The 24,765-nt window shown below is 44.1% G+C and overlaps 1 protein-coding gene across 1 annotated transcript in view; it reads right to left on the bottom strand.

The window, feature by feature from the left end:
- LOC124551288 overlaps positions 1 to 24,765 on the bottom strand; it is an 84,919-nt gene that overhangs the window by 4,789 nt on the left and 55,365 nt on the right. Inside the window, exons 5-6 of the mRNA XM_047126290.1 lie at positions 17,764 to 17,890; positions 4,722 to 4,804 (exon numbers count right to left, since the gene is read on the bottom strand). Of these exons, the coding sequence (XP_046982246.1) occupies positions 4,722 to 4,804; positions 17,764 to 17,890 (210 nt within the window). The remainder of the gene's footprint in view (positions 1 to 4,721; positions 4,805 to 17,763; positions 17,891 to 24,765) is intronic.

Raw genomic sequence — 24,765 nt, 5'->3', positions numbered from 1 at the left:
CAGACGCGTAGCACCACGACCAAACCACCTCTGGGGAAGATGTTCACTTCAATGTGTGCGATAGAAACGGCGTTGGTGAAATGCAGATGCACGCCATCATGTTGAGAATACATTTGCAATCGCGTAGCAAGTGGAACATCTTCGAGCAAATGGGCATTTATTCTTGAAGGAATTGTAAGTACGTCTCGCCAGTTAGACGTCCTGGGAAAATGAATGGTCCAATAAAGAGTGTGTTGATTATACCACACGACACATTTATGCTAAATCACTGCTGGAAGTTGCGCATCACTGATTCACGAGACCAATAACAACAAAATAAACGGAAATTGTGCTTTACTTTAACCTCGTACAGTTTTGTGATGGCTGCATACTAGCGAACTTGCTAAAATTGCAGACAAAATCTTACTAGCCCTAACTCCGCAACTAAACATTTTTGGATCTACATTCACATGAATTTTTTTCTTCAGTTTTACTTGCAGAATAACATATTAAGATATTTGCATATCTTCGTGAATCACCGTGTATACCCTCCCTATCCTCTTTTAATCACCTAGCCTACATTGTTTTGTTGTAAGTTGCATTATTACCTTCTTTGTTTATTGTTGGCACGTGTTACTGACACGTGTTGGGGTCTCCAAAAGCGCTCCTCGTGAACTACGAAGCTGTTTCTTCTTCTTCTTTTTCCAGTGTAGTACAAAAAGTGTGTGCAGGAACGTGTGAGGTTTAACGAGCCTAAGTCTCTGATGAAATCAGACTTAGGATTGATGAAATCGTTAGTTGGTGGATGGAGTAAGATGTCAGTGATAATAGGTCAAGTAATAGACGAAATCGACGGCGATTTAACAACAGGTCGTGATCACAGTTATGATAGCGGAGGATTATTGAGAGTAAGAACTTCACAGCAGTGGTTACGGGGATCTTCCCGTTTCTCCAATAAAATAGTTGAAGTGTTACACTACTGGCCATTAAAATTGCTATACCAAGAAGAAATGCAGATGATAAACGGGTATTTATTGGACAAATATATTATACTAGAACTGACATGTGATTACATTTTCACACAATTTGGGTGCACAGATCCTGAGTAATCAGTACCCAGAACAACCTCCTCTGGCCGTAATAACGGCCTTGATACGCCTGGTCAATGAGTCAAACAGAGCTTGGATGGCGTGTACAGGTACAGCTGCCCATGCAGCTTCAACACGATACCACAGTTCATCAAAAGTAGTGACTGGCGTATTGTGACGAGGCAGTTGCTCGGCCACCATTGACCAGACGGTTTCAATTGGTGAGAGATCTGGAGAATGTGCTGGCCAGGGCAGCAGTCGAACATTTTCTGTATCCAGAAAGGCCCGTACAGGACCTGCAACATGCGGTCGTGCATCATCCTGCTCAAATGTAGGGTTTCGCAGGGATCGAATGAACGGTAGAGCCACGGGTCGTAACACATCTGAAATGTAGCGTCTACTGTTCAAATTGCCGTCAATGCGAACAAGAGGTGACCGAGACGTGTAACCAATGGCACCCCATACCATCACGCCGGGTGATACGCCAGTATGGCGATGACGAATACGCGCTTCCAATGTGTATTCACCGCGATGTCACCAAACACGGATACGACCATCATGATGCTGTAAACAGAACCTGGATTCATCCGAAAAAATGACGTTTTGCCATTCGTGCACCCAGGTTCGTTGTTGAGTACACCATCGCAGGTGCTCCTGTCTGTGATGCAGCGTCAAGGATAACTGCAGCCATGGCCTCCGAGATGATAGTCCATGCTGTTGCAAACGTCGTCGAACTATTCGTGCAGATGGTTGTTGTTGTCTTGCAAACGTCCCCATCTGTTGACTCAGGAATCGATCCGTTACAGCCATGCGGATAAGATGCCTGTCATCTCGACTGCTAGTGATAAGAGGCCGTTGCGAACCAGCAAGGCGTTCCGTATTACCCTCCTGAACCCACCGATTCAATATTCTGTTAACAGTCATTGGATCTCGACCAACGCGTGCAGCAATGTCGCTATACGATAAACCGCAATCGGGATAGGCTACAATCCGGCCTTTATCAAAGTCGGAAACGCGATGGTACGCATTTCTCCTCCTTACACGAGGGATCACAACAACGTTTCATGAGGCAACGCCGGTCAAGTGCTGTTTGTGTATGAGAAATCGGTTGGAAACTTGCCTGATGTCAGCACCGGCGCCAATCATGTGTGAATGTTCTGAAAAGCTAATCATTTGCATATCACAGCATCTTCTTCGTGTCGGTTAAATTTCGCGTCTGTAGCACGTCATCTTCGTGGTGTAGCAATTTTAATGGCGAATACTGTATAAACAAGGGAATTGTGGATACGTGAATTTGCTGATGGTGAAGCGCTTTTTATGAACACAACTACGGAATACAGGTGGATGAGCTCAGCTCATTATGAGATGCGATCCAACGGAATCTGTCTTCTCGAAATGGATCTCAAAGAGGCTGGAAATCGACAGGTACTGAGGCCGCGGAACGTGTTCTGCCTGCAGCCTCCTGGAGAGTCTTACGTGGTGGGCGGCGAGTCCCTCTCCTGTGCGAATCCCTTCATCTCTGAGCAGCGTCTGCACCCAATATCCTGAATTATTTTTTGTATGTATTCCAATCTCTGCTTTCCTGTACAAATTTTTACATTCTGCAGTTTCCTCTAGTGCCATGGAAGTCATTCCCTGATGCCTTAACACATGTCCTGTCATCCTGTCCCTTCTTCCACTTGTATCTCTTGTGGGAAATTCTGCTGAGCACTTCATTTCTTATGTTACCAGTCCACCTGACTTACAGCATGCATCTATAGCACCATATCTCTAACGCTTCAATTCTCCTTTTTTCGATTTTCTCACTTCTTCTTCTTCTCCTTCTTCTTCTTCTTCTTCTTCTACGTGATCAGGCCCAGTGGACTGCACCCTGCTACAAGTTTCTATTATATTCAGTCCATTGCTGCTACCCCCCCCCCTCCCCCATCCGTCCAGTTCTATTGATGCTTGGCTTAAATCTTCATGGAGGCCGTCCCTCCAATGCTTCTTGGGTTTCCCTGGGGGTCTCTCCCTGGGGGGTCTCTTTCCTGTAGGTATGAAATCCAGGAGCTTTCGATGCCGTCTGTGATCTTCCATCCGGGCCACATGGCCGACCGACTGCATTCTTTTGGCTTTCACAATTTCTGATATGTTGGGCTGCTGGTATATGGCTTCAAGCTCTTGGTTGTGTCTGATCCTCTATTCCCCTGTGTCTGCATCCAGAACCGGACCGAGAATTTTCCGAAGCACTTCTCTCTCAAAAACGAGGAGCTTATGGAAGTACTGTTTCCGGATACTCCATGTCTCACAGCCATACAGAACAACGGTCTGCATCAGGGTTTTGTACAGTCAAATCTTGAACTGTCTGGAGAGGTATCTGTACCGAAGCAGTTGTGCTAGACTGTGGTAAGATCGGTTTCCTGCTTTTATTCTGGCATTGTTCTCTGCTTCACATGACGAGTTCTCAGTGAAAAGTGGCCCTAGGTATTTGAATTCATGCACTCTCTTGTAGGACTGGTCTCCAACCTGCAGTGATTGTAGATGACCAGCAGTCTGACTTTGACCACGCGTCATAACGCTGTATTCTGTCTTGGCTTCGTTTACGTTTACCCAAATTTTGCTGACAGCCTCCTTTACTGCTCTGGCCATTTGCTCCAACTTCTCTTCAGACCTAGAGAGTAAACAGATGTCGCCTGCATAGGCTAAATAGGCCAGTCTCTTTCCTTCGATTTAAATCCCTCCATTCTCTTGAAAGGTTTCGAGTACGATCTTCTCGAGAGCAAAGTTGAACAGGATGGGGGACACCCCATCTCCTTGCCTGAGTCCTGTCGTAATTTCAAATTCCTAAGTTACACGATTTCCCATCTTCACCTTTCACGTGTTTCGCTAAGACAGATCTTTATCAGATTGATGAGTTTCTCTGCCATGCCAAACTCCCTTAAACAGAACAGCTGAGCAGGCTCTTGCGATGTATACAATCATAGGCCTTCTTAAAATCAACTAATGAAATATGTAAATCTTTACCATATTCACGCAGTTTCTCAATGAGCTGCCGGAGACTGAAGATGTGATCTACTGTTGACCGTCCTGGTCGGAACCCTAACACATTCTCCGAAATTTATCGCTCAGTTTAACACCGATATTTGATAACGGTAAATTTTTTGGCCACGAGTACCCCCTTTGCCTACGCTAGTCTGCTTTCTGTGTCCTCCTCGATTCACCCGTGACATGTTATGTTGCTTCGAAGGTTGCAAGATTCCTGTACTTCGTCTGCTTCGTGGCCCTGGCGTTAAGACTATCGCTAGCGACATTTCTGCTACTTCGCATAGCTTTCGTCTGTTTACTCTCAATCCATCTACTGTGCTGATTAGAACTTTCATTCCATTCAACAGGTCCTGCGATGCTTCCTCACTTCCACTGGGGATAGTTATACTACCTGTGATCCTAAAATATGATATATTTTCACCTTGAATTGAAACCCCACTCCCGAACTCTTATAATTGCTACTTCTATGTACAGATTGAACAGTAATTTCCAATGCGAACATTTAGTTCTTCGTGAGCCATTCTTGTTGTGACTCTCTTGGTTTTTGTAAATATTGTTTACTGTCCTTCTTTCCCTACAGGTTATACCTACATAATAATTATTCGCCTCAGACCGCCATATTAAGCTTACCTCATGGCCCCTGGTCTCCATTCCCTGGGATAGGCAGTTTCCAGCGACTATACCGCATTCACAGTAGCCGCTGCACGCAGTAACTGTGACAAAGAAAAGCACAACGTTAGCGACTCTAGCATATCTGTGACGAAACAAACTCGCCATTTAACTGCCGTCTAGCTCTCAACACACACATCCCTCAAATTGTTCAAATGGCTGTAAGCACTATGGGACTTAACATCTGAGGTCATCAGTCCCCTATACTTAGAACTACTTAAATCTGACTAACATAAGGACTTTACACACATCCACGCTTGAGGTAGGATTCGAACCTGCGACCGTAGCACTAGCGCGGGTGCGGATTGAAGCACCTAGAACCGCTCGGCCACAGAGTCCGACCACACATCCTTAAATAACGCTACGAACGAATATATATATATATATATATATATATATATATATATATATATCAGTTTAACAGAACTCATATAAACATCTATGTCTATACTTCACAAACCATCCCATAGTGTCTGGAGAACGGTATCTGTCGTCCACTATTCATCCCTGGAAGGATTTAGGATTCACACTCAAAGCAGTGGAAATTCAAAAACATAACAAAACATTTTTTTTTAAATGCGAAATCTCATCATTTTATCACTTACTACTGGCTGCATTTGTTGCTATAAGTACTCTTTCCTTCATAAATAAGAGAGATTCTTCGATGAATTCTGCACAGCATACAAACTCTATAATTTTCCAAATCTATTAAAAGCTGTCGTAAAAATTTAAATCATTAACTGTAAAATTCGAGTTTTTCCTAAACATGAAATTTCAAATGTAACAAACACCTGTAAGTATTGTTTGTATGCTGTGCAAAATTCATCGAAGAATCTCTCTTACTTATGAACAAAAGGGTACGTATAGCAACAAATGCAGCCAATGATAAAATGATGAAATTTCACATGTAAAAAAATTTCTTTTGTTATGTTTTTTAATTTCCACTGATATGAGTGTGAATCCTCAATCCTTCCTAGTCGTGCTGACAAAGTTTAATGAATTTATTTGTAAAAGCATAGAAAGTGGAGATTAAAATGTCCTGCGGTGCCTCTCCTGCTCCAAGACGGCCCCATTTGACGTCCTACTTCCCCCATGAACCATGGACCTTGCCGTTGGTGGGGAGGCTTGCGTGCCTCAGCGATACAGATGGCCGTACCGTAGGTGCAACCACAACAAAGGGGTATCTGTTGAGAGGCCAGACAAACATGTGGTTCCTGAAGAGGGGCAGCAGCCTTTTCAGTAGTTGCAGGGGCAACAGTCTGGATGATTGACTGATCTGGCCTTGTAACATTAACCAAAACGGCCTTGCTGTGCTGGTACTGCGAACGGCTGAAAGCAAGGGGAAACTACAGCCGTAATATTTCCCGAGGACATGCAGCTTTACTGTATGATTAAATGATGATGGCGTCCTCTTGGGTAAAATATTCCGGAGGTAAAATAGTCCCCCATTCGGATCTCCCGGCGGACTACTCAAGAGGACGTCGTTATCAGGAGAAAGAAAACTGGCGTTCTACGGATCGGAGCGTGGAATGTCAGATCACTTAATCGAGCAGGTAGGTTAGAAAATTTAAAAAGGGAAATGGATAGGTTAAAGTTAGATATAGTGGGAATTAGTGAAGTTCGGTGGCAGGAGGAACAATACTTTTGGTCAGGTGAATACAGGGTTATAAATACAAAATCAAATAGGGGTAATGCAGGAGTAGGTTTAATAATGAATAAAAAAATAGGAGTGCGGGTTAGCTACTACAAACAGCATAGTGAAAGCATTATTGTGGCCAAGATAGACACAAAGCCCATGCCTACTACAGTAGTACAAGTTTATACGCCAACTAGCTCTGCAGATGATAAAGAAATAGATGAAATGTATGACGAGATAAAAGAAATTATTCAGGTACTGAAGGGAGACGAAAATTTAATAGGCATGGGTGACTGGAATTCGTCAGTAGGAAAAGGGAGAGAAGGAAACATAGTAGGTGAATATGGATTGGGGGGACGACAGGAATGGGGGAAAGAAATACAGTAGAAGAAGAATGGGTAGCTCTGAGGGATGAAGCAGTGAAGGCAGCAAACGATCAAGTAGGTAAAAAGACGAAGGCTAGTAGAAATCCTTGGGTAACTGAAGAAATATTGAATTTAATTGATGAAAGGAGAAAATATAAAAATGCAATAAATGAAGCAGGCAAAAAGGAATACAAACGTCTCAAAAATGAGATCGACAGGAAGTGCAAAATGGCTAAGCAGGGATGGCTAGAGGACAAATGTAAGGATGTAGAGGCTTGTCTCTTTAGGGGTAAGATAGATACTGCCCACAGGAAAATTAAAGAGACCTTTGGAGAGAAGAGAACCACTTGTATGAATATCAAGAGTTCAGATGGCAACCCAGTTCTAAGCAAAGAAGGGAAGGCAGAAAGGTGGAAGGAGTATATAGAGGGTTTATACAAGGGCGATATACTTGTGGACAATATTATGGAAATGGAAGAGGATGTAGATGAAGATGAAATGGGGGATACGATACTGCGTGAAGAGTTTGACAGAGCACTGAAAGACCTGAGTCGAAACAAGGCCCCGGGAGTAGACAACATTCCATTAGAACTACTGATGGCCTTGGGAGAGCCAGTCATGACAAAACTCTACCATCTGGTGAGCAAGATGTATGAGACAGGCGAAATACCCTCAGACTTCAAGAAGAATATAATAATTCCAATCCCAAAGAAAGCAGGTGTTGACAGATGTGAAAATTACCGAACTATCAGTTTAATAAGTCACAGCTGCAAAATAGTAACGCGAATTCTTTACAGACGAATGAAAAAACTGGTAGAAGCGGACCTCGGGGAAGATCAGTTTGGATTCCGTAGAAATGTTGGAACACGTGGGGCAATACTAACCTTACGACTTATCTTAGAAGAAAGATTAAGAAAAGGCAAACCTACGTTTCTAGCATTTGTAGAATTAGAGAAAGCTTTTGGCAATGTTAACTGGAATACTCTCTTTCAAATTCTGAAGGTGGGAAGGGTAAAATACAGGGAGCGAAAGGCTATTTACAATTTGTACAGAAACCAGATGGCAGTTATAAGAGTCGAGGGGCATGAAAGGGAAGCAGTGGTTGGGAAAGGAGTGAGACAGGGTTGTAGCCTCTCCCCGATGTTATTCAATCTGTATATCGAGCAAGCAGTAAAGGAAAGAAAAGAAAAATTCGGAGTAGGTATTAAAATTCATGGAGAAGAAGTAAAAACTTTGAGCTTCGCCGATGACATTGTAATTCTGTCAGAGACAGCAAAGGACTTGGAAGAGCAGTTGAACGGAATGGACAGTGTCTTGAAAGGATGATATAAGATGAACATCAACAAAAGCAAAACGAGGATAATGGAATGTAGTCAAATTAAATCGGGTGATGCTGAGGGAATTAGATTAGGAAATGAGACACTTAAAGTACTAGAGGAGTTTTGCTATTTAGGGAGTAAAATAACTGATGATGGTCGAAGTAGAGAGGATATAAAATGTAGACTGGCAATGGCAAGGAAAGCGTTTCTGAAGAAGAGAAATTTATTAACATCGAGTATAGATTTAAGTGTCAGGAAGTCGTTTCTGAAAGTATTTGTATGGAGTGTAGCCATATATGGAAGTGAAACGTGGACGATAACTAGTTTGGACAAGAAGAGAATAGAAGCTTTCGAAATGTGGTGCTACAGAAGAATGCTGAAGATAAGGTGGGTAGATCACGTAACTAATGAGGAGGTATTGAATAGGATTGGGGAGAAGAGAAGTTTGAGGCACAAGTTGACTAGAAGAAGGGATCGGTTGGTAGGACACGTTTTGAGGCATCAAGGGATCACAAATTTAGCACTGGAGGGCAGCGTGGAGGGTAAAAATCGTTGAGGGAGACCAAGAGATGAATACACTAAGCAGATTCAGAAGGATGTAGGTTGCAGTAGGTACTGGGAGATGAAGAAGCTTGCACAGGATAGAGTAGCATGGAGAGCTGCATCAAACCAGTCTCAGGACTGAAGACGACAACAACAACAACAACAACTCCCTGTAAGAGCCGCTCGCCTGGCGGCTCTGCAACTCCTCTTATACCTGTGGTGAGCGTGCGGCCTACACAAGAGGGGTTACATCAGCAGACACCAGAATTTCAATCAAGTATGTTGGGTCGGCCAGTAGGTGGCAACGCGAGCGTGTTCGATGCCATCGGTGCCGCGGACCTGTTTGCTTCCATGGACCACGTGTTCACGAATGGTTGGTATTTATTATTTATTGTTTTACTTAACCTGATACGATTAGGGAGGTCAGATCCTCTCTTACATCGGATCAGGGCTTCACATACAGGGGAACCATACCTAAGAGTGTGCGGTTAAGGAATGACCTTAAATAGCTGGGTTATTGTCAATAGGAAAACAAAATCATTTTAGGTTTACGTTTATTAACAAAAAATTTACATGTTCGGGAAACTACAGCAGCAGAGAGGTAATACTATTATTGAATTTTTCAAAAATACAAAAAACGAGAAATGCGTACTCTTCCGTTCATCTGTGCTGAAGAGTACGCAACACATACCCAAATACACTCCTGGAGCATGCACAATGTCGGCTCTAGTACAGTGTATATCCACCTTTCGCAGCAATGCAGGCTGCTATTCTCCCATGGAGACGATCGTAGAGATGCTGGATGTAGTCCTGTGGAACGGCTTGCCATGCCATTTCCACCTGGCGCCTCAGTTGGACCAGCGTTCGTGCTGGACGTGCAGACCGCGTGAGACGACGCTTCATCCAGTCCCAAACATGCTCAATGGGGGACAGATCCGGAGATCTTGCTGGCCAGGGTAGTTGACTTACACCTTCTAGAGCACGTTGGGTGGCACGGGATACATGCGGACGTGCATTGTCCTGTTGGAACAGCAAGTTCCCTTGCCGGTCTAGGAATGGTAGAACGATGGGTTCGATGACGGTTTGGATGTACCGTGCACTATTCAGTGTCCCCTCGACGATCACCAGTGGTGTACGGCCAGTGTAGGAGATCGCTCCCCACACCATGATGCCGGGTGTTGGACCTGTGTGCCTCGGTCGTATGCAGTCCTGATTGTGGCGCTCACCTGCACGGCGCCAAACACGCATACGACCATCATTGGCACCAAGACAGAAGCGACTCTCATCGCTGAAGACGACACGTCTCCATTCGTCCCTCCATTCACGCCTGTCGCGACACCACTGGAGGCGGGCTGCACGATGTTGGGGCGTGAGCGGAAGACGGCCTAACGGTGTGCGGGACCGTAGCCCAGCTTCATGGAGACGGTTGCGAATGGTCCTCGCCGATACCCCAGGAGCAACAGTGTCCCTAATTTGCTGGGAAGTGGCGGTGCGGTCCCCTACGGCACTGCGTAGGATCCTACGGTCTTGGCGTGCATCCGTGCGTCGCTGCGGTCCGGTCCCAGGTCGACGGGCACGTGCACCTTCCGCCGACCACTGGCGACAACATCGATGTACTGTGGAGACCTCACGCCCCACGTGTTGAGCAATTCGGCGGTACGTCCACCCGGCCTCCCGCATGCCCACTATACGCCCTCGCTCAAAGTCCGTCCACTGCACATACAATTCACGTCCACGCTGTCGCGGCATGCTACCAGTGTTAAAGACTGCGATGGAGCTCCGTATGCCACGGCAAACTGGCTGACACTGACGGCGGCGGTGCACAAATGCTGCGCAGGTAGCGCCATTCGACGGCCAACACCGCGGTTCCTGGTGTGTCCGCTGTGCCGTGCGTGTGATCATTGGTTGTACAGCCCTCTCGCAGTGTCCGGAGCAAGTATGGTGGGTCTGACACACCGGTGTCAATGTGTTCTTTTTTCCATTTCCAGGAGTGTAGTAGGCATTTAGCATATGTTATAAATGAACGCAGTGTCACCCCCAAATAAAGAGCACTGTTCATGCCACCAGCTCCTACGCTTAATGCACTGCTTCCAGTCCTCTGAAAACGTCAAAATCTTTGTTCTCTACTCACAGCTACCAGTCTTTTCCTTGACGCAGACTCCTTCATACCAAGAGCAGTGGCAACCATTGTTTGTTTTGTCCATTTTAAATTCGTTGTCTGGCGTCATTCAGCTGTTCTTCAGTTTAGATGAATTTCTTGGCCGATTTTGGTACTTAATGTACAAATTTTGCAGCTCTGAGCTAAAGAGAACGCATGCACCCTTTCGGGCGATCATATGGCGCGCTCTTTCGTACAGAAACAATGATTCCAAGCGAAGTCAAGAGGTGGCAGCACACGTCACGTTTTGAAAATATGTGGAGGCAAGCCAGTATCTCAAAATGCACTCATGAATTACGGACTGTTGCTCGTATATTATGTGTATAACTTACGCAAAGAGTACGAGAACTACATCAAGAAAGCTTAAAAGTGATTCTTACTTGCTTCACAACACAGGATTTCTCCACACGACTCATACGAGGTTTTCTGACACCACACTGAACACAACTACGTCAGTGGCGAGCTGCTGAGTTTAGAAAATTGTCAGGAACACAAGTTGCGCTCTCTTTGGTACTGCGAGCTCTTTGGCACACTTACCCTACAGTATATATTACATCATAGTTACTCAAGAAATAACAAATGTAATATGGCAACTAGTACTAAAGTGATTTAAGTGCTTAGATGTATTGCTATGCGTAAATTGTACGGGCTATGAACTGTGAAAGTTAATAGTGGAATTACATGCACTAGTGCAGCTGCAGCCAGTAATAGTACTAATAATAATAATGGCAGTAATAGTGGCATTAATAACAATAGCTATGGAGGCAGATATGAGAAGAATTTATAAGTCTACAAAACAGATGTTTTCTGGTATAGTGAGTTCTGGGAAAAGGAAATTGAAGGAGATTACACCAGCTAAGAATACTGCTGCTGAGGAAGATCTAGTTGGAAAGAGAGATGTACAACGGTAACCAGTGCGCACAGGGACAACAGTAATAATTATTGTTACTTTAGTAGAAATGCCATTACCTGTCTTTTGAAGCAAGAGGTGTTATTTACTTGTCTGATATTATGCGGGTGTCATTCCAGAGTCGGTTTTCTGCTACTGAGAAGGACTTCAAGAAGGTAGCTGAACAAAGGAGCGTATCAGAAAGGATTTTGCTCTGACGGGAACTGGTGTTTCTGCCGTATTGTTCAAACAAGAGCGTTAAGGTCGAGGAGGAATATGGGGGACAGCGTTCGTTGATAAGACAGTAGAGAAGATAGAGGTCATGGAAAGCTCTGCGCTTGTCTGTACACAGCGACGATACTTGTGCATATGATATTGATACGTGACTAAAGAGTCGAACATCACAGACATAACGAACAAAGACATTCGTAACCAGTTCCAGCCACAGTGCTGAGAAAGATCTTGCAGGATAACATCGCTGTAATCAATAATTGGTTCAAATGGTTCAAATGGCTCTGAGCACTAAGGGATTTAACTTCTGAGGTCATCAGTCCCCTAGAACTTAGAACTACTTAATCCTAACTAACGTAAGGACATCACACACATCCATGCCCGACCGTAGCGGTCGCGCGGTTCTAGACTGTAGCGCCTAGAACAGCTCGGCCACTCCGGCCGGCCAATAACTGGGAGTATAAGCGTTTGTACAATTTTCTTTTTCAGATCAAGTAGGAAGAGCGTTTTGTATTTGTAGGGCACCGAGAGATGCTCTTCTAGCACAATACAGTTACGTGCTCAGTCCAACTTAGACTTTCATCTATTATTACTTGTACTAAGTGGAGCCTCTCCATCTTCACACTTGGATGATGAGCATACAAAGTTATCTGCTTTGGTTTGTAGCTGAAAAAAGTTCCGTTGAAAATGCAACAAACCATTTGTAACTTTCAGAAAAGTTTCATGAGTGGCGAATTTTGCTCACTAATATGTTGTGTAGACGCGTCTGCGAGATAATTCTGAGACAGTGGTTTATTAAGTGAGGGACTGAGGACATGTAGGGTCAGTAGCTTATAAAGAAAACCATCCTTTGTACAAAAATAAGCGTGTAATGTCTTCAGTTATGTCGTTCCAAAATATATAACATTTCGTGTTTCACCAGATATAGATTGCCCTAAAAAAATTACATCATTTCATGGAAAAAGTACATATTTAGTGGACTAGCACGCTAGATAATGAAGTTTCACATAATAACCATACGGAAAACCGCTCTCCTCTTTGCGTGCTATCATTTGCCACAATCTCGTTTCGATTTCTCATATCATTTATGAATGGATATTTCATTCTAGATTTATAGCTGGAAAATGTGATCGCAAATTAGTGCACTACATTCGATCAGTTTTCTTGGGGGTGGTGACAGGCAGAGACCTCCACTGAAATTTAAAGAAAAATTCTGCATGTCAGCTAAATTTCATAAGCAGCAACATGTTATGCAGTATGCGCCAAATACAGCATCATAGTGACTCCTGTTTTCCATTGTAAACGTTTTCGAATTTCGCGCAGTGTCTTACTTAAATGCAAATATCACAATAACTATGATCATTATCAAAATTATGGGCACGTCATCATGGAGCTGACATATAAGACTACTAGCAACGCAAAAATGAAATTTTTTACCGAATAGTTTTTGTAAAATCTTTTGAGAAATATTGCAGAACGTGAGCCTCGGTTCTGTCATTGTATTATACATACACTACTAGATTTGTTTTCCTATTTATGTCAATACGTTACATTTTTTTACATTCTGGATCTAATGCAGTCCCTGCACCAATCATCAATGCTCTGCCGGTCTTCCTACAATTCGCTGCAGCCTTCTTGTGTTGTTACCTCTTCATAAACGGTATCATTGGCGAGGGAGCCTCAGAAGACGCTTTCTACTAGATCATTTCTACATATTATAAACATGAAGGTCCTATAACATATATTATGTAATGAGTTCCTGACGACTTTTACTAGATCATTTATACACAGTGTAAACAATGGAGATCCTATAACATATACGAAGGTCATTCAATAATTAAAGGAACAAATTGGTCTGGGGAAAAAAAGTTAGTTGGGCAAGTTTGGTACTTTTATGGCTTTCAGTTGGCATCAGTGGGATGAGTCCTAATCAGCTGATGTATCAACATTCTTTTGTTTATAGCCTAAAAATACATTTCAAGATGGCGAGTCCGCTTGGAACGTCCACATTAGCTGAACAACGTTCTGTTATTCGTTTTTTACATGCTGAAGGCGAGAAACCGGTGAATATATGCTGTTGAATGTCTACAAAGTTTATGGTGAAGGTTGTATAAATCGTGCAAATTTTTACAAGTGGGTAGAGCAGCTCAAAAATGGTCGTGACTGACGAACACCGTTCTGGCCGACCTGTTTCAGTTTCAACTCCCTCACTAGGAAGTCGAATTGATGACATTATTCCTGTCGACCGCCGTGTGACTGTGGAAATGATAGTTGATAAGCTTCAAGTTAGTACTGCTACAGTTTATAACACTATTTGTAACAAGCTGAAGTACCGCAAAACACGTGCAAGATGGGTCCCAAAGGAATTGACGCGGCTACACAGGGAAAGAAGGTTGAGAGAGGGCACAGAGCTAAAGAAACGTCATGGAAGAGAAGGTGAGCACTTACTCAATAAAGTCTTAACTTGTGATGAAACTTGGGTTCACTATTATGAACCAGAATCAAAAAGACAAAGTATGGAGTGGAAGCATACCTACTGACCTGTGAAGAAAAAATTCAGAACCTAAGCATCAGCAGGAACACTCACGCTGACGGTGTTTTGGGATGCAGAAGGGTCTGTTTTTGTGATTATCTCGAAGAGCAGCGTACAATGAACAGCTAACACCACTCGGATTTGCTTTTAAACAAAGTGAGAGAGAGACTTCGTGGATCTGAGAGGAGAGGTATAATTCTCCAGCAAGACAACGCACGTCCTCATATTGGCCAACTAACCCGCGAAACCATCGACAAAATGGGCTGGGAAGTACTGCCTCATCTCCCTTACAGACTTAAGTCTAGTGATTTCCATTTCTTTGGTACACTGAAGGGGGCATTACGCTTGAAGAGGTTCCAGGACAACGAGGACGTGCAAAACTTTGTGGGAAATTGGTTCAAACATTAATATAAACAGTTCTTTGCAGCCGGAATAAAAAAGCTTGAAACCCGTTGTAACAAATGCATAAATGTTCAACGGGATTATGTTGAAAAGTAGGAGAAGTATTGTTTTGTAAAAATAAACGCATTTTTCTCCAGACCAATTTGTCTCTTAAATTATTGAATTACCCTCGTATTATATACACCAAATTTCGTCGGGAATCAGTGCACCTACCAGTAAAAACAGAATTAATAACCCTACAGCAGTTCACGAGATTGGCATTCATATACAGGGTGGTTACAAACAGTTCGAAAAACTTGTGAGGGTGTCGCAGGGTAGGATGTGCGAGAAATAATTGCTGAGAAAAAATTCGATACACTGCGTCATTTCCGAGTTAAATAGTATTGCAGTCAGCCAGTCAAGCCGTTGAGTGTGTCAGTTTAAGCAGCATGTCAGAGAGGATGTCGCCAAAAATGTTCTTCATTTTCTTTCCTAAACATGATCAAGAGAGCAACACAAAAATTGGCCACGGGATGGCAGCGAGGCTCGAACCAGAACAAAGTGCTGAGCAGCCTCTTTAGGTATCATCATCTATGCTGTGAGGACAATTGACGCTAATTGTATCTGGTGGGCCTCTTGAATCTGCGTGCACAACGGCCTGACTGTCTAACTTCAATGTTGATTAACCCGGAAATGGTGCAAGTTACCGAATTTTTTCTTAACAGTTATGTCTCAACACAACATGCTCAGCACCACTGCTACAAAATACTGAGACTATATTTGTACATGTGAAATATTTATGACACGTGAATGTGCAGGCAAAACCACGGGCAAAACGCTCCTTCTAAGCTCCTGGTTAGATTTCAACCAACACCAGTATAGACATAACTTACTATCTGGAAAGCCATACTGCAGCGGTAACAAACAGCGACTTCTTATTGTGGTTTGGGCGGTAATGAGGAGAGAGAAGTTGGGGAGGAAGTGATAAACAGAGAAGCGGAAAGGAGGATATGAAAACAGATATGGGGGAGGATGAGATGGACAGAGAGAGGGGGAAAGGATATGGACAGAGAAGGGGGTAGGAGGAGACGGACAGAAATAGGGGGGAAGGCTATAGATGGGGGAGGAGATGGATGGGAGAGGAGTATATAGACCTGGATGGGAAGGAGGGGATGGACGGAGGGGAAAGGAGCAAGGGGACAGGGGGAGGGGGAGAACCAGATGGAAAGAGAGAGAGGAGGGGTTGAGTTTCAGCCGGACAGAAAGAGACAGGCTGAGATGGATAGAGAATGGCGTGGGTTGAAGCAGGTGGGCAATGAGAGCGGGAGAAGGACACAGTGGAGGGAAAAGGATGTTGGCAGAGAGAGGGGAAAGGAGGAGCTGGACGCCTTTTTTTGTGACTCATCAGTCTTTTGAATGCCTTGATATGGCTCGCCATGAATTCCTCATCTGTGCCAACCCCTTCATCTCAGAATAGCACTTGCAACCTAAGTCCTCAATTATTTGCTGGATGTATTCCTAGCTCTATTTTCCTCTACAGGTTCTTCCATCTACAGCTCCATCTAGTATGATGGGAGTAACTTCCTGAGGTCTTAACTAATGCCATACTCTCCTGTCCATCCTTCTTGTCAGTGTTTCCCGTACTCTCCTTTCCTCACCGATTCTGTGTACAACCTTCTCATTCCTTACCTTATCAGTCCACCTAATTTTCATTATTAGTCTGCAGCACCAATTTCAAGTGCTTCAATTCTCTTCTGGTTTTCCCACAGTTCACGTTTCACTACCATACTATGCTGTGCTCTAAACGTGCATTGTCGGAAATTGATGGTGTTGGCAGAAGACCCAACACCGTGTTACTAGAGGAGACCGAATTGCACGCGTTTTAGCTCACGCATGCTGGCGTGAGGAGGGAAGAACTATACTGACGTGAGGTCTGCAACATGACAAGGAATTAGAATTCAGAAAGCGGACGTAATTAGTTTGATACTTAACTTTAATCCATTAATGATGAACGTCGCTCTTGACGGAACATGATTCACAATATTATCTGTTCAGGATACGTAGTAACTGAATATGGCGCCTTCCTAGGTCGTAGCAAATGACGTAGCTGAAGGCTATGCTAAACTATCGTCTCGGCAAATGAGAACGTAAGTAGGCAGTGAACCATCGCTAGCAAAGTCGGCTGTACAACTGGGGCGAATGCTAGGGAGCTTCTCTCGACTAGATCTGCCGTGTGGCGGCGCTCGGTCTGCAATCACTGACAGTGGCGACGCGTGGGTCCGACGTATACTAACGGATCGCGGCCGATTTAAAGGCTACCACCTAGCAAGTGTGGTGTCTGGCGGTGACACCACAAAATTTCTTCTTCAGAGTAAGATCTTTGTTTGATACTAGTAGACTTCTATGGGCCAGGAATGCCCTTTTTGCTTGTGGTAACAGAATTCGAATAAATGGACATCTTGGCAACTCCGGCTGCTTCTGGTATTTCTTTAATAAGTCCTTGAGTTCAAGTGCATCTCGTGTGTCTGTCACGTCATGAACTGGAAATATAGTTACTTTTCAAAAGGAACTGCCTGCTGCCTGTGCCTCGATATTGGCAGGATGTTAAAACCTAATTTTGTACCCGTAGATGAGCGCTCACGCCGGAGGAAATGGAAGAGAAGGTGGGAGAATGAGCACGGCGTGCCAACGCTACGCGATCTGCGGTCTTGATTTTTAGCTCTAACAGTGTTCACGGAGGTTTCACGCGACGTATCATGTGTCACTGCTTGTAGCCACGATAGAAAACTTGTGATATTCAGATTATTTAGCGTTGCGAGCACACATTTTACGTTTACCAAGAATATTATTGTAAAATACCTTGCGCAGACGGCAGAGATTTGTGAAACAGCTCACCGGTGGGAACGGTGCGTGACATATTTTGATGAAGAATGAAACGTGGTGCTCACCTTTACCAGTGCAGCTGTCGGCGACTTCAATGGCAGCCGCCTTCTTCTGCGGTTGTTTGTCCAGTTCAGGACAGTGGTTGATGTGGTCCTTGAAAAGCTCCGCGTCGTACTGACCGTCAGAGTTGAGCTGAAAAGCGACACAATTTAAAGAATGTTGCAACTGTGGCAACGTAGCGTGTAGGAAAATCATAGAGGCACTTGGAGAAAAGAGAACTGTATGTATGAATATTAAGAGCTCGGACGGCGAGCCTGTACTGAAGACAGAAGAGAAGGCTGGAAGGTGAAAAGGAAGACAGTATTATGAAAAGAGAAGAGAAAGAATTGAAGATGACATGAGAGATACGATATTTCGAGAGACGAAGCAAGACCGCTGGGGTAGACGACGTTTCCACAGAATTACTGAGACCCTTAGGTGAGTCAACCATGACAAAACTATTCCATTTTGTATGCAAAATATTTCAGAATGACGAAATACCCTCAGCCTTCCAGAACGAAGGGAGGCGCAGGAAGGAGTGAATATTACCGAACCATTAGTTTCATAGGTCACGGTTGCAAAATAGTAACACGAATTATTTACAGAAAATGAGAGAACTGGTAGAAGCCGACCTCGGGTAAGACCAGTTTGGGTTCCAGAGAAATATACACTACTGGCCATTAAAACTGCTACGCCAACAAGAAATGCAGATGATAAACGGGTATTCATTGGACAAATATATTATACTAAAACTGACATGTGATCACATTTTCACGCAATTTGGGTGCACAGATCGTGAGAAATCAGTACCCACAACAACCACCTCTGGCCGTAATAACGGCCTTGATACGCCTCGGCATTGAGTCAAGCAGAGCTTGGATGGCGTGTGCAGGTACAGCTGCCCATGCAGCTTGAACACGATACTACTATTCATCAACAGTAGTGACTGGCGTATTGTGACGAGCCAGTTGCTCGGCCACCATTGACGAGACGTTTTCAATTGGTGAGAGGTCTGGAGAATGTGCTGGCCAGGGCAGCAGTCGAATATTTTCCGTGTCCAGAAAAGCCCGTACAGGACCTGCAACATGCGGTCGTGTATTATTCTGCTGAAATGTAGGGTTTCGCAGGGATCGAATGAAGTGTAGAACCGCGGGTCGTAATACATCTGATATGTAACGTCCAGTGTTCAAAGTGCCGTCAATGCGAACAAGAGGTGACCGAGACGTGTAACCAATGGCACCCCATACCATCACGCGGGTGATACGCCAGTATAGCGATGACGAATACACCCTTCCAATGTGCGTTCACCGCGATGTCGCCAAACACGAATGCGACCATCATGATGCTGTAAACAGAACCTGGATTCATCCGAAAAAATGACGTTTTGCCATTCGTGCACCCAGGTTCGTCGTTGAGTACACCAGATATTCACTGCTCAGAAGAAAGTAGTTAGAATAATGTGTGGGGTTCATAGTCGCACATCTTGTAGGCATCTGTTTAAAAGGTTAGGAATTCTTATAACTGCTTCAGAGCACATTTACACAGTAATGAAATTTTTTCTCAACAACAACGTGGACCAGTTTAAAATCAACAGCGACATTAATGATTACAATACCAGAAAAAATAAATACCTACACTATCCTTTACTTAACCTATCTTTGGCACAGAAAGGGGTAAAATATGCTGCTATAAAACTTTTTGATAAATTACCAGATGAAATAAAATATCTGACAGACAGCAGTAATAGTTTCAAAAACAAACTGAAATCATACCTCCTTGACAACTCCTTCTATAGCATAGATGAGTTCTTGAATATGAGTAAATATACCTGGAGATATAATATATGCATTTTGTGCCATTTAAGGGAATGGGATAGATAATAGGAATATTTAGACATAACACTATAATGTAAATAAAGAAGAAAAAAAGAAAAAAAAACTTGTTTCCTGTGCGCATTTCTTGTGCATTGGACACGTTCCACATCATAATGGCTGTCCGTGCTTTTGATCAATGGAACACGCAACTAACTAACTCGCATAACACTGGCGCTATGAGGATGCAAATCATGTTTGCTTTAAATACACACTGTAATGATAGTGAGCGTTATTAACCCTTGAGATTGGGCATGGTGAGTTGTCGAAGCCTTTGAGGCGACAAAGATGCCATTGTCAACAGGTCACTGAGTTTGAACGAGGCCGTGTAGTAAGACTACAAGAAGCTGGGTGTTCATCCTGCGACACCGCAGAAAGATTTGGCGGAAGTGTATCCACTGTACACGAGCCACTGTGCGCTCGCAGGAAGACCGGGCACTGCCGGCGGGAGAGACCGCGGCGTTCAGCGTGTGGCTCTGGCGCGCCGTGCCGCCCGCGCAGGAGCAGTCGGCGCCACACCAACACGATCGCTCTCACTCCTTTTTAAGATAGAATTGGAAGGAGAATCAGCATTGGTCGTATTTCTTTTGTTTTTGTTTTATTATCCGCAAAATCGATTTTCGGTCACTTAGTGACCATCCTAAGTGCTGTAATATACAATTAAAATTGGTAGGCACTGGTATCAACAAGCTTAGAGCGTTTATGTGATCGCTCTAAGCTTGTTGATACCAGTGCCTACCAATTTTAATTGTATATTACAGCACTTAGGATGGTCACTAAGTGACCGAAAATCGATTTTGCGGATAATAAAACAAAAACAAAAAAGCGACCAATGCTGATTCTCCTTCCAATTCTATCCACTATTTGATCGTGGTGCACAGAACACTCCACGGAGTCGCCAGTCAATCCTTTTTAAGAGACAGTCTTCACTCCTTCCGTTCTGATCATGTAAGTGTAGAAAAGATTTGGAATGATTTCAAAGAGGTAGTATCGACAGCAACTGAGAGATGTACACCACGTAAATTAAAAAGTGATGGTACTGATCCCCCATGGTACACAAAACGAGTCAGATCCCTTTTGCAGAAGCAACGAAAAAAGCAAGCAAAATTTAAAAGAACGCAGAAATCCCAAGACTGGCAAAGTTTTGCAGAAGTTCGAAATATAGCGCGCACTTCAATGCGAGATGCTTTTAATAATTTCCACAACAAAACTCTGTCTCGGAATCTGGCAGGAAACCCAAAGAGATTCTGGTCATACATAAAGCACACCAGTGGCAAGAAGCAATCAATACCTTGACTGTGCTATAGCAACGGTGAAGTCACTGATGACAGTGTCACTCAAGCACAGTTACTAAACACGGTCTTCCGAAACTCCTTCACCAAAGAAGAATAAGTAAATATTGCTGAATTCCAGTCAAGAACAACTGCCAAGACGAGAAACATAGAAGTAGATATCCTCGGTGTAACAAAGCTGCTTAAATCACTTAATAAAAGCAAGGCCTCCGATTCAGATTATATACCAGTCAGGTTCCTTTCCGAGTATGCTGATACAATAGCTCCATATTTATCAATTATATACAACCGCTCGCTCACAGAAAGATCAGTACCTAAAGACTGGAAAATTGCTTAAGTCGAACCAATATCCAAAAAGGGAAATAGGAGTAATCTGCTGAATTACGGGCCCATATCACCAACGTCGATTTGCAGTAGGGTTTTGGAATGTATACTGTATTCGAACATTATGAATTACCTCGAAGAAAACGATTTATTGACACATAGTCAGCATGAATTCAGAAAATATCGTTCTTGTGAAACACAACTAGCTCTTTATACTCATAAAGTAATGAGTGCTATTGACAGGAGATGTCAGATTGATTCCGTATTTTTAGTTTTCCGGAAGGCTTTCGACACCGTTCCACACAAGCGTGTTCTAGCCAAACTGCGACTGTATTCGTGATTTCCTGCCAGAAAGGTCACAGTTCGTAGTAACAGACGGAAAATCATCGAGTAAAACAGAAGTACTCGTAATACCCGGCGTTTCCCAAGGAAGTGTTATAGGCCCTCTATTGTTCCTGACCCATACTAATGATATAGGAGACAATGTGAGTAACCGTCATAGATTGTTTGCAGATGATGTTCTCAATTACTGTCTTGTAAAGTCATGAGATGACCAAAAGAAATTGAAAAATGATTTAGATGAGATAGCTGTATGGTGCGAAAAGTGGCAGTTGGCCCTGAATAAAGAAAAGTGTTAAGTTATTCACATGAGTGCCAAAAGAAATCCGCTAAATTTCTATTACGCGATAAGTCACACAAATTTGAAGGCTGTAAATGCAACTAAATACTTAGGGATACAATTATAAATAACCTAAATTGGAAGGATCACATAGATAACGTTGTGGGCAGAGTAAACCAAAGACTACGATTCATTGGCAGAACTCTTAGAAGGTGCAATAGGTCTACCAAAGAGACTGGCAGTAGGTCTACCAAAGAGACTGGCAATAGGTCTACCAAAGAGACTGCTTACACCGCGCTTGTCCACCCTACTGTGGAGTATTGCTGTACGGTGTGGGATCCGCATCAGGTGGGACTGACGGATGACATCGAAAAAGTACAAAGAAGAGCAGCTCGTTTTGTATTATCGTGAAATAGGGGAGATAGTGCCACGACATGATACGTGAATTGCAGTGGCAAAAATTAAAACAAAGGCGTATTTCGTTGCGACGGGATCTTCTCATGAAATTTCAACCACAAGTTTGCTCCTCCGATTGCGAACCCGTTCTGTTGGCACCCACCTACATAGGGAGAAATGATGTTCAAGATAAAATAAGAGAAATCAGGGCTCGCACAGGAAAATTTAAGTGCTCACTTTTCCTGCGCGCCGTTCGAGAGTGGAACGGTACAGAAACAGTTTGAAGGTGGTACATTGAATCCTCTGCCAGGCACTTTACTGTGAGTGGCAGAGTAATCACGTGGATGTTCAAATGTGTGTGAAACCTTATGGGACTTAACTGCTAAGGTCACCAGTCCCTGAGCTTACACACTACTTAACCTAAATTATCCTAAGGACAAACACTCACACCCATGCCCGAGGGAGGACTCGAACCTCCGCCGGGACCAGCCGCACAGTTCAGGACTGCAGCGCCCAAGATCGCTCGGTCACGTGGATGTACGAGGGTTATTCGGAAAGTAAGGAACGATCGGCGGCAAAATGGAAAATACAGTGAAAATCTAATGAAGCTTTGCACAGGTGCGTTGGGCACTGTGTTTAGTACGCTCGTCGATCGCATCATGTCGCTCTTTTCAGTTCTGAGCTCTCAGTGAGAACGTAAAGACGGCTGGAAATTAGCGTCTCCCACCAGGCATGAGGGCCTGGCGAAAGATTTCGCCTGAAGCTATGAAATCCACATAATGCGGTTCATTCTAAACGACAATTCTCGGCTTGGCCGCACTCTGCAGGGGCAATGAAGATGCTCTCGCCGCGTTTTCGACGGTAAGTGTTCGATCACCCACAATACAGCCGGTATTGGCTACCCCTGAGGATCATCTCTGCTCAAGTGAACCGCTGGCTTTGAAGATAATATACTGACACAGACAACGAGCTGCAGTCCAGAGCAGAAAATTGTGAAAAGCACTGGTGGCTGTCTTATATAACGATGGAATTGAAAAGTTGTTACAACGCTACCACAGATGTCTAAGTCTGAGCGGCGACTGTGTACAGAAGTAGCTGGAAGGTGTAGCTAGCCGTTGCGAATAAAACAGTTTTGATTTTCACTGTGGTTTCCATTTCACGGCCTATCGTTCCTTACTTTCCGAATAGCCCTCGTAGATGTAGATATAGATGAGCTGTCACAGATCGGTTATTTGAAGGACAGCTTTGACCCAGACGCCCTGTAGTCTGCACTCCTGACGCCAAACCACCACCGATAGCAACTTCAGTGGTGTCAGGTGGGAGCTCGTTGGAGGGCAGGGTGGAGGTGTGTTGTGTTCCCTATAAAAGCTAATTCTGCCTCTGCGTCAGTAATGGCCGTGTGTTGGTCAGAATGGCGCCAGTTGGGGGCCTGCAGCCAATATGTCTATGAACTGGACACACAGGACCTACAACTGTAGTTATGGTCTGGGGTGCAATTTCCTATGACAGCAGGAGCACTCTCATGGCTATCCTACGCACCCTGACTACAAAATTATACATCTCGTTCACATACTACTGTTGCAACATCTACATCATAGTGAGATTTTCACTCTGCAGCGGAGTGTGCGCTGATATGAAACTTCCTGGCAGATTAAAACTGTGTGCCCGACCGAGACTCGAACTCGGGACCTTTGCCTTTCGCGGGCAAGTGCTCTACCATCTGAGATACCGTCTCCGCAATATCCTTTCTTTCAGGAGTGCTAGTTCTGCAAGGTTCGCAGGAGAGCTTCTGCAAAGTTTGGAAGGTAGGAGACGAGGTACTGGCAGAAGTAAAGCTGTGAGTACCGGGCGTCAGTCGTACTTCGGTAGCTCAGATGGTAGAGCACTTGCCCGGGAAAGGCAAAGGTCCCGAGTTCGAGTCTCGGTCCGGCACACAGTTTTAATCTGCCAGGAAGTTTCATCTACATCATACTCCGCAAGCTACTTAATGGTGTGTGACGGAGGGAACTTCTTGTGCCAATAACCCAGCCCTCGAACCCTAATCCACTCGCGAATAGTGGGTGGGAAGAATGATTGTTGGTAAGCTTCTGTGTTGGCTCCACTTTTTCGTATTTTCTCCTCGTGATCATTAATCGAGAAGTATGTAGGGGAAGTAGTACGTTTTCCGACTCTTCCCTTAAAGTGCTCTCTTGAAATCTCTCTCTCTTTCCAAGAATTTATACCGACTTGCGGGGTCTGCTGGTTAATCAGACGTGGCATGTTAATTTTTAAGGGGTGGCCAGATGCCCTTTTATTGCCACCCCATACCCCCCGGGAAGGAATTAGTGTACCCCATCTGTCGGCGTCTAGTGTAATCAATGGAATAGTGTGAATATGTTCAGATGTCTGCGAGCCGTGTAACTGAGGCAGACGTGGGGCCCAGCACAGTATTCACCTATCGGGGTGCAGAAAACCGCCTAAAAACCACATTCAGGGTGACCGGCACACTGGCCCTCGTCGTTAATCCGCCAGGCAGATTCGAAGCGG

Source organism: Schistocerca americana, chromosome 9, assembly GCF_021461395.2.
Source record: "Schistocerca americana isolate TAMUIC-IGC-003095 chromosome 9, iqSchAmer2.1, whole genome shotgun sequence".
Classification (NCBI taxonomy): Eukaryota; Metazoa; Arthropoda; class Insecta; order Orthoptera; family Acrididae; genus Schistocerca; species Schistocerca americana.
The sequence above is the reverse complement of the archived record's forward strand: the minus strand, read 5'-3'. Positions and strand labels throughout refer to the sequence as shown.